This window comes from Notamacropus eugenii, chromosome 6 (genome assembly GCF_028372415.1).
Source record: "Notamacropus eugenii isolate mMacEug1 chromosome 6, mMacEug1.pri_v2, whole genome shotgun sequence".
In the NCBI taxonomy this organism is placed as follows: domain Eukaryota; kingdom Metazoa; phylum Chordata; class Mammalia; order Diprotodontia; family Macropodidae; genus Notamacropus; species Notamacropus eugenii.
Genome location: NC_092877.1, coordinates 109,285,000 through 109,295,733, shown reverse-complemented (window position 1 = coordinate 109,295,733; position 10,734 = coordinate 109,285,000). Strand labels below are relative to the sequence as shown.

General features: G+C 35.4%; 1 protein-coding gene across 1 annotated transcript; it reads right to left on the bottom strand.

Annotated features, from left to right (window-relative positions):
* Positions 1-4,732: 4,732 nt before the first annotated feature.
* LOC140510553 (large ribosomal subunit protein eL43-like) lies at positions 4,733-5,161 on the bottom strand. Its single transcript, XM_072619296.1, has one exon. The coding sequence runs from the start codon at positions 5,144-5,146 to the stop codon at positions 4,811-4,813; it is 336 nt and encodes a 111-aa protein (XP_072475397.1). The 5' UTR covers positions 5,147-5,161; the 3' UTR covers positions 4,733-4,810.
* Between the last annotated feature and the right edge of the window lie 5,573 nt (positions 5,162-10,734).

Here is a 10,734-nt window from a genome sequence, read left to right as displayed (position 1 = left end):
CATCCAAATAGCAACCCTGAGTGAAACAAGGCTGGACAATGAAGGCCAGCTTACCAAAGTTGAAACTGGCTACATATTTTTCTAGTGTGGCCACAGTGAAAGGGAGTGCCATGAAGGTAGCATAGTTTTTGCAATCAAAATTAATCTAGTCAACAAGCTTATATGATGCCCAAAATCAGTAAATGACAGGCTCATGACAATGCAATTTCCACTTGCATACAAGTGCCATGCCACCATCATCAATCTGTACATTGCCATCATAACAAACCCTGATGAGGTTAAAAAAAATTATTAAGACCTGGAGACTCCCATCATTAACATGCTGGAAAAGGAAAAGCTTATAATTTGGATGACTTTAATGCCGGAGCAGGTCAGAAGGAGAAATACAAGTATATTCTCAAGGTGTCTCTGAGATTGATTGCATGACATAAGAGACATTGGTGAAGGATGTCCAACCATGGCATGCTCACATCAAAGAAGGCACTATACTTTATGCCAAAGTAAAACTGCAGTAGCTTAAAGGAAATGTGATCTTTATGTGACCAATAAAGCCCAGCAGCAAGAGAGAGAAAGAGGTATTCAATTTAAAATAACTATAAACAATACATAAAATACTTAGGAGTCTACCTGCCAAGACAAACTCAGGAACTATCTGAACACAATTACAAAACACTTTTCACACAAATAGTCAGATCTAAGCAATGGGGAAAATATCAATTGTTCATGGATAAGCAAGTCAATATTATAAAGATGACAACTCTGCCTAAACCGAAGGTTAAAAACTTGAAGGGAATTAATGAAAAAAAAAAATACAAATGAAGGTGGCCCATCAATACCAGATCTCAAAACATATTAGAAAGCAGTAATCATCAAAAGTATCTGATACTAGCAAAGAAATAGAGTGGTGGATCAGTGGCATAGATTAGGTGCACAAGACTCAGTAGACAATGAACATAGTAGCCTAGAGTTTGACAAACCCAAAGACTCCAGCTTTTGGGATAAGAAAGAACTCAGTATTTGACAAAACTGCTGGGAAAAGTGGAAAACAGTAGGACACAAACAAGGCACAGACCAACATCTCACAAAATGGGTGCATGACTTAAACATAAACAACACAAGTAAATTAGAAGACCAAGGAATAATCTACCTAATAGTCAGATCTATGAATTCATGACCAAAAAAGAGATAGAGATCATTACAAAATATAAAATAGATAATTCTGATTATATTAAATTAAAAAACATTTGTGCAAACAAAACCAATGCAACCAAAATTAGAAGGAAAGTAAAATGCTAGGAAACAATCTTTACAGAAAGTGTCTCTGATAAAGGTCTCATTTCTCAAATATGGAGAATTGAATCAAATGTATAAGAATTCAAGCAATTCTCCAAATGATACATGGTTAAAACATCTGAACAGGCAATTTTCAGATCGAGAAATCAGTGCTATCAATAGGCATATGAAGAAATGTTCTAAATCACTTTTGATCAGATAAATATACATTAAAACATCTCTGAGGTACCACCTAACAGATTGGCCGATATGACAAAAAAAAGAAAATGATAAATGTCGGAGAGGATGTGAAAAAATTGGCACACTAATAAACTAGTGGTGGAATTGTAAACTCATCCAACCATTCTGAAGAGTAATTTGGAACTATGCCCCAAGGGCAAGCAATCTGTGCATAAGCTTTGATACAAAAATACCTCTAGTAGGTCTGTATTCCAAAGAGATCATAAAAAATGGAAATGAACCTACATTTTTGTTCATAGCAGCCCTTTTTTTGTGGTGGCAAAATATTGGAAATGGATGGGATGCCCATCAATTGAGGAATGATTGAACAAGTTGTGGCATGTGAATATATAGAATATTATTGTGCAATCAGAAATCAAGAACAGGTAGATTTCAGAAAAAAAGACTGGAAAGACTTGTATGAACTGATGCAAAGTGAAATGAGCAAAACCACGAAAACACTGTACACAGTATCAGCAGCACTGCATGATGATCAACCATGAATGACTCAGCTGTTCTCAGCAACACAATGATCCAAGACAAGTTCAAATGACTCACAAAGAAAAATGTTATCTATATCAAAATAAATAACTTATGGACTCTGAAAGCATATTGAAACTATTTTCACTTACTTTTTTCTCTCATTATTTTGACCTATTTCTTCTTTCATAAATGTTACTAATATGGAAATATATTTACATGATAGCGGCTATATAAACTATCAAACTGCCTACCGTTTTTGGAAGAGGGTAGGGGCAGGAAGGGAAGGAGGGGCAAAATTTGGAACTTAAAAAAAATGTGAGATGTGCAGATTTAGAGACCTCTTCACTCCACTTCCTTTTGACTTTGTATTGGTCTGATTAGCCATAGTTGGATACACTGTACCTTGACTCCAATATAGTGATATTATTTTGGTGTTTATCAAGGATGAAGGATAATAATCAAGTAGAAGAGCTAAGATTCAAAGCAAGATCCCCTTGCTCCAAATTTAGTACATTTCTCACTATATTCCTTTGAAGACAACTGACTGATTCCATCTTCTCATAGAGTAGAACAGGGGTAGAGAACTTATGTCTTTTAGGTACCATGTCACCCTCTACATCCTCAGTTGTGGCTCTCTGACATATTCCAGACTTCACAGAACAAATCCAGTTTGCATTCAGTCAAAGGGCTGCACTAGATGGCCACATGTGGCTTCAAGGCTTCAGGTTCCCCACCCTGAGCTAGAATGAGGGGAGGCTGGCTTAAAGTGCATCCTGGAGGAATTTAGGTTATAGACTCCACTCTGTCCGGAATGATTTAAATATAGAATTGCTTAAATTTAGGAAGATAAAATAGATGATCTCTTAAATTTCTACACTATTGTAGAAGTCTACAGGTTTAAAATTTCTGAAGATCTGTTTCACTCTTGTTAGTCTCTTATGAAGATTGGTATTCTATAATATCACCTGTGTGACTTCAAAGAATAGATGAGGCCTTTAGAGAGCTCAATGGATATTTTTGACCTTCCCTAGTTTATGACTAGTAGCAGTGAATTAATTATTGAGCTTAATGGTCAGTTGTAATTAAACTTTTGCCCAAACAAATGAATTTTTAAAGTGGCTTATTTCATCTATGTTAGCATTATGCATTCCTAACCCTCTTGATCTCATATTCAAAAAAAATAAAACCGAATTAAATTTAGCTGCCCCTAGAGTAGCATTCATCCTTAGGAGTTCATCTTTTTTTTTTAATATTTTTTTATATCATCAACAATGTTCAGAAATCCTGAGCGGTAAAAGATTGGCGTGTCATAGGCAACCAAGCAGAAAATGTGGATTGCAAGCTAAGTTTGGCCTGAATAGCAGCAACTCAGAGTAATAATTCTTTATTATTAGTAGAAGGACCCTTGTCTGTTATTGACATTCAGGTGTAGACAAAATGGAGCTGCCTTAAAAAAAAAGACAATTGGTATTGTATTTAAATTTTCTAAGAAAATTAGTTTCTTCCACCTCTATCCCACACCACCATTTTTCACCACTAAGAAGATTTAGTATTCTTTTAGAGGAAGGGGAAAAAATCAAATTACTTCAATAGACAAGATTGATGGGGCCTCGGAAAAAATAGTGATTGAAATTCTCAGCTGCTCTCCAAGGTGATTAAATCCTAATTGAGGGAAGGGCCTTGTGTGGAACCTGCAGGCTATAGCGGGATGGTTCTGTGGGCTCCAAAGGAGACACATTTGGATCCATTACATTCAGAGATTGCTTTAGGCAGTTCCATATCGAGTGGGTACAATTCAATAATGGGGAGGGCTGACATTGTAATGATTTCTACTCTCCCTAATTATTCTGAGATGGGAGGGAAATATTGTTGATGTACATGAAAAATGGTTTCAATGTAGCTTTTAAGAGGGCATAGAGGACCTCTTATTTTGTCCTACAGTGTTCAGTATTGCGAGGTTTCTATTTATTCCCTGACTAAAGTTTAGCAGTACTGATCACTGCATACTCATCATTTATCCCTTCAAATCACTACTTCTTGCGAAAGGAGGACCCAAATCCTTTATATCCTTTTGGAGTTTTTCAATTTGACCTCTGTCCCTTGCTAGTCCCAGAGAGATTGTCACAGAGTCTCTTAAAACCCTACATATGTTTTGGTAACCAAACCTTAACCTTCAGAAGACAGACAGGATAAACTGTTCAGAGAGAGAACCTTTATTTTCCTTTCCAATCCCTAAAACCTCTTCCATTACAATTTAGTAGAAAATATGAAGACATATAATACAGAGAAAGCAATAAAAACTTTTCCATCTAATGTAAAGTATGGAGGAACCACTGATTGTTAAAATATGTGACTGTCTGAGTAAACATTGGGATACAGCTCAAAGATGGAAGAGAAAACTTTGGTGCTTCATCTAAACTATCTTCAGATTCTAAGTTTTCATTACTTAAGTTCTGAGATGACTTACTTTAATTTTTTTTTAAAAACTATCAAGTTCCTCAAAAAATATGAAAGCAAGATTAGGTGAGCATTAGCAGAGGGTGCGAGACATCATTTCTTCCAGACAATTTATGATCAAATTAAGGAAGCAGGGGATAGATTGGAGTCAGGAAAATGTTGATTCAAATCCTAACTCTCTGATTTAATACCAATGTATCACTCCTCTAAGTCATAGTTTCCTCATTTATAAAACTGGAATAATAATACCTATAGAAACCATCCCACAGGGTCATTGTGGTTTTTTTTTTATTTTTTATTCCATAAATTAACCCATTTATTGTTGGACTATGGACTACAGATATTTGATAAGAAGATTTTACTGGTCTTTCAATTCCTTCAGTCTTCTGATGGCAGATTTGACTGTGACTGCAGAGGTGGTATTGTATGTCCATGCTCCAGCAGCTACTGTTTTCATACAGGATCCACAATGCCAAATACCCACTGTCCGTCTCTTCATTTTGGTCTTGCCACAGAAGGAGCAGGTATACTTGGCATGCTGGCTAATTTCAATATTCTTCACCATTTTTCTGAGGGATGTACCATAATGTGTTCCATATTTACCAACTATTCCGACCTTCTTAGTATGTTTAGCTATGTTGCCAGTTATGGGGCTGGAACTCGGAGAGGGAGGGTCATTGTTAATAGCTAACATTTATGTGGTACTTTGAAGTTTGCAAAAGATTTTGCATGTTTCCCATTTTCTAGGTCTAAATGTGACCATATATTTGATTATGCAAACTTTAAAGTACTTTGGAGAGAGACAGAGAGACAGAGACAGAGTGAGAGACAGAGAGAGAGACAGAGACAGAGAAAGAGACAGAGAGACAGAAAGAGAGAGACAGAGAGAGAATATGTTATAAACTTGAAAGGGTCTTATAATTGCCAGGTATTGTTACTTTTAAGATTATTATTATCATTATCATTAACCAAATCTTTACTAATATTGCCTCTGGGAAAAGCATGTTAATAACTGCCTGTGGTTCCACTGTTATGACTCCCCATATCAAACTCTTTTCCCTGAATATTACTCCCAGCCTATGTTTTCTTCTGTTATTGGAAGGAAAGGCATGCCTCTACTATTCACTGCAATGCTTAGTACACAGCAAGAACTTAACAAATGCATCTTCCTTCATCCATTCATGGCCCAAAGACATCATCCATGAAACTAAAATTTTAAACTAATTATACTCCATGTACACATTTGAATTTATCTATTGTTAGTTTTATTAGCATATTTCTTATCTTTGACTAGTTCCAAAGGATGATAAGGTATGTAGATATTTATAGTCACAGGTTTCAGGCTTATTATGCTCTGGAAATCATAATTCTACCAGAAAGTATATTTCACTAGAGAGCCGGGGAGGGAAACCTTAATATGTGAGGAAAAATATCATTTCTCCCAGTTTATGGTTATTATATTTTTCAAGGAATAAATGTATGTGAAACAGAAGGAAATGTCTGTGATGGGTACATTTCCAATAAGTGGCAGAATGAAGCCAGTTTAGACTGTACTTTAGTTCTACCTGGTATATTTAGAAGGAATTCCTGCGCAACATGGAGAGATGGAAAGGGAGTTGCTCTAAAGGACTTTCATTGTCACTTGTGCTGGTTCTACTCTTTTCCTTTCTAATCAATACTGTTATTAAAATTTTTTTGATCACTTGTAGAGTATTCAATGTTTTTTCAATGCCCTCAGCTTGGCCGCGAAGTGATGGAATTTTTGTCCACAGAAATTTGAAGACCATCTATATCAAATGAGAGAGGTTTTGCAATCACCCACATTGTACTTATAGATGCTTTATAAAGAACTCAGGGTAGAGGAACAAGCTTCTAGCTCTATGGCAAAACATTAGAGAAGGTTGTAGATATAGATATTTTCTCTACCTCTTTCATGGCTCCTTCCTGTCAGCTGCGATTTTGCTAAGAACTCTATGACTTTGTGTAAATTTCCAATAGTCTCAATTCAACTGCTATTGCCTTAAGAAATTTCTTTCTTTCTCTTGTATTTTCCATAGAGAGAATTAAGTAATTGTAGAACTTCAAACTCCAAATTTTTTTCATATTAAAGCATAATGATTTAAGCATCGATTTGATTTCATCCTTGTTTTATATCCCTGCAATTCAAGATCAAGTGATCATTTTTGCCTGTGTAGGTACAGAAAATGTCTTCATCTATAGAGATTTCTGAAGGTTTAATTCCCCATGACAGGATTTCAGTAGTGATAATAGATACTGACACAAGCTATGCCAGTGAATTCCTCAAAATTGGCCAAATTAAGTAAAAGCAAAGCATTTATTCACCTTTGGATGATTGATTGGACCTTGGTACCACTTCATAAGGTTCAGTGAAAGTCACATGTACCAGCTTTCCAAGATAGATGGAAGACAGTTTGTAGACTTCCTGCATCTCAAAATGTGCCCCAGTGAAAGATCTGTTGGGCTAGGGAGACATGCTTTAATTTAAGATCAAGGATAGTATATCCATTCATTAGGTACCACACTAAACTATAAATAACAAAATTATTTGTTTTCTCTTCTGTTTAAAAAGCAACTAAAACTTCAGGGAAGGGGAAAATACACAGCAGGGAATATGACTTCTATTGTACCCTTAAGAAGTCACATTCAGCACTCAAATATGTCACAAATCACCATATCAGCAACCCTCTCAGTAGTACAATGATCTAAGACAATTTCGAAAGACTCATGAGGGAAAATGCTATCCATATCCAGAGAAGGAAGTATGGAGCCTGAATGCAGATAGAAGCATACTATTTTCAATTTGTTCTTGTTTTTTTTTTTTCTTTTTCATGATGTTTCTCTTTTGTTCTGATTCTTCATTCACAACATGACTAATGTTGATGTTTAATATGATTTTACATGTATAGCCTATATCAGATTGTTTGTTGTCTTGGGGAGGAAGGATGAGAAGGAGGGAGGGAGAAAAAGTTTTGGAAATTAAAACTTATAAAAGTGAATGTTGTAAACTATCTTTATATGTAATTAGAAAAAATAAAATACTACTAAGTGGATGGAGGAGTCACTGTCTCAGTGATATATTTAAAGATATATATATGTATGTACGCATATATGAATGCTAAATTGCGTAATGTTTGCATAGTGAATGAAAATTATTTGGGACAACTAAGACATAAATTGGGAAGTAAGCTTAGAAGGAAGCTAGGAATTTTGTGAACTTAAGAGGAAGAAAGAATGGATTTCGGGCATAAGGACCACTCTGGTACAAAGGCACAAAGATGTTAGATGGAATATTATGTGTGAAAATAGCAAAGAAGATAGTTTGGCTATTTCTTCAAGAAAAACTTGAAAAAGTACTGGACATGATAAAAATCAAGTAATAGTACAATAAAAAATGAATTAAATTGACTATGTTAGCAGGAAATAATTATCAATCTAGGCATCATTTCATAATCAACTGTGTATGTATAGTCAGACTATCAACTTGTTAGACTAAAGAACAAAATCAATATTGAATTCAAAGAAAGAATTAAAAGTATATTTGATGTTCAGTTAAGGTATTCAAATCTTACATATTTAAACAAAATCTGATACTTACAGAGACTATCTGTCCCTAAAGAAATTTAACCAATATAAATCAATTACTACATAGATAAGATCAAAAGATACCAGAAAGTTATTCAACCAAAAACATTAGAACTTCTTCCAAAAAATATAGTAGTCATAACTAATATAGTCTTAGAATATGAACTCATCCATACATGTGCGTATGCGTGTATCTTACATAGAAGAATAATACACGATATTGTGAGTACTCATTTAATAAAACAATGAGCAGCAGTAGGAGAAACCTATTCAAAGAAAACTTCGCAACTGACCAAGTTGCATTTTTGCACTGTAATTTGAGAATATAATTAGAAGAAAAACAAATTAAAAATTGTCAAGAACTTGCCAGATCTTTACGCTGATAGATCCCTCACACCACATACTATCAACGTCAATGAAGGCATTATGTTTGGACTCCAGCTTTAGAGTATGCTATAGATGTAGCAGAAACAACACTAAATAAAGGAAAGATAGTGACAATAGTTACATGAGAGCAACAGAGAGGAGTGAGTTGGGAGTTAAACAAGTTTTCATAAAATTTGATGAATTATTCTCAAGATATGTGAAACCAATTTAACAAACGCAGAAAAAAATCAACATTATTAACTCTTAAAAAGTTATTGAGAAAATATCAGTAACCACCGACACACATACTACTTTCTAATCTCTATGAGAAAAAAAAGTTTATGAAAATAATCAATAGCTATATCCAGGGAAACCGTAATAAAAGGTCAAGAGGGAAATAAACAGGTCTTCTTAAATTATATCCTACAAAACTGCATCTTTACAGAAACCCAATTGACTCACTTAACCTCTGTGTGGCTCAGTTTCCTCATTTGTAAAATGAGGAGGTTGGACTTGATGGACTCTGAAGTCCTTCCTAGCTCTCAAACAAAGGTTCTATGACCTTTTCCCTCCTACTACTTTTGACAACCTACCCATTCTTCAAGTCTCAGCCCAAATCTACTTTCTGTATGAAGTCATTCTTGATGTTTTCCATTTGAAAGTGTTCTCCCTCTTTTTGGTCTACCTTTAGAAATAGAGGCTGGACCTCGAATTTCATTCATAGAGGGCTCCCAGGAAAGGAAACTCCCTCTATGAATGTAAGTTAGCTGTTTCACTATAATTTGTCGCCTTAAAGAATTGCCCAGAGGAAAGTAGAGAGGTAGAAGATAGGAAGACTTAAGGTAGGAAAGCAGGCAAGAAGGCAGGCAGGCAGGTAGGCAGGGAGGGAGGGAGGGAGGGAGGGAGAGAGGGAGGGAGGGAGGAAGGAAAGAAGGAAGGAAGGAAGGAAGGAAGGAAGGAAGGAAGGAAGGAAGGAAGGAAGGAAGGAAGGAAGGAAGGAAGGAAGGAAGGAAGGAAGGAAGGAAGGAAGGAAGGAAGGAAGCACTTATTAAACATTTACTATTTGCCAGGCAGTGTACCAAGCTTTTCACAGAAATTATCTCATTTAATCCTCACAACAACCCTGGCAAGTGAATGGCATTTTTATTTCCACTTTTCAATTGAAATCAAAACAAAGAGAAGTGAAGTGATTTGCTCAGGTTCACATATAGCTAGTGAATGTCTGAGAGCATTTGAACGCAGGTCTTCCTGTGCTCCATCCATTGAGCCTTTGTGACTTGCACTTAGTCACAAAGCCAATACATCTCAGAGACAGGATTTGAACCCAAATTTTCTGAGCTCTCCATCCACTCTACACCATTGTCTTTTATCCTCTGTCTATGCCCTTAATAGAGTCTAATTTGTGTTCTATTTAATCTCTAAAATTTTAGCATTTCCTCTGCTCCATGTGGACAGGTAACATGTAACTTTATAACTCCTCCAGGACTTAGAACAGTGACCATGATATATTAGGCACTTCATAATATTTGTTGAATACATGTCTATTATGTTCATAAACACAACTTACTTACCTTTCCCTAATTCTTAACTCTCTACTTTTTGCAGCTATTTATTGCTATAATATCTCTATAATATAAAAATATACTCCAAATTTATATTAGGTTACATTATATTATGGTATGTTAAGTTATATTGTATTAATTATAATTCCTTTCCTTTTACCACTGGTCTTCTTGAGAAACATGCCTATTAGTGGAACCTCTAGGTCAAACAGTATGTATTAGTCATTATTTCATCCTTCCAAATTATTTTCCAGAATGCTTGGAATAATTTGCAGCTCTCCCATCATATAAGTATATATGCAGTGACCAGGTTTAAAGAGCTAATCTTGAACAAACCCATAGAGCTAGCTGATGTATTTTTGGTCATTCCTTGTGCAAAATTTTCTTGGAAACCAGAACACTCATAAACAATGCCAGTAAAATATTCTCCTCCAGTTTTCTACCAAATCACTTTCTCCGGAGTGACTAGCCATCATTTTCTGCTTGACTACAGCACCTCAGGCAATAGAACTTTCCCTGAAGCTCTAGGAACTTGGGATATTCAATGCTGCCTCACAGGTCTAATGTTATTTTGACAATGCTTGTCTCTCCTCTCAACTTACAATTTTATGTCATCGTCAGGGTCAAGAAATATTTTTGATGATTTGTACATTTTCTGTCCTCTTTTTGTCACAAATCTTTTGTGTCACTTTTTCTAAATAGTCTTCCCATCTGTATTGGTTGTGGCATTTAGATTTAGTCTCCCAGGAAC

Coding starts and splice junctions, on each gene's coding strand:
- LOC140510553 (XM_072619296.1), bottom strand. CDS start 5,146: ATGTTAGCTATTAACAATGACCCTCCCTCTCCGAGTTCCAGCCCCATA.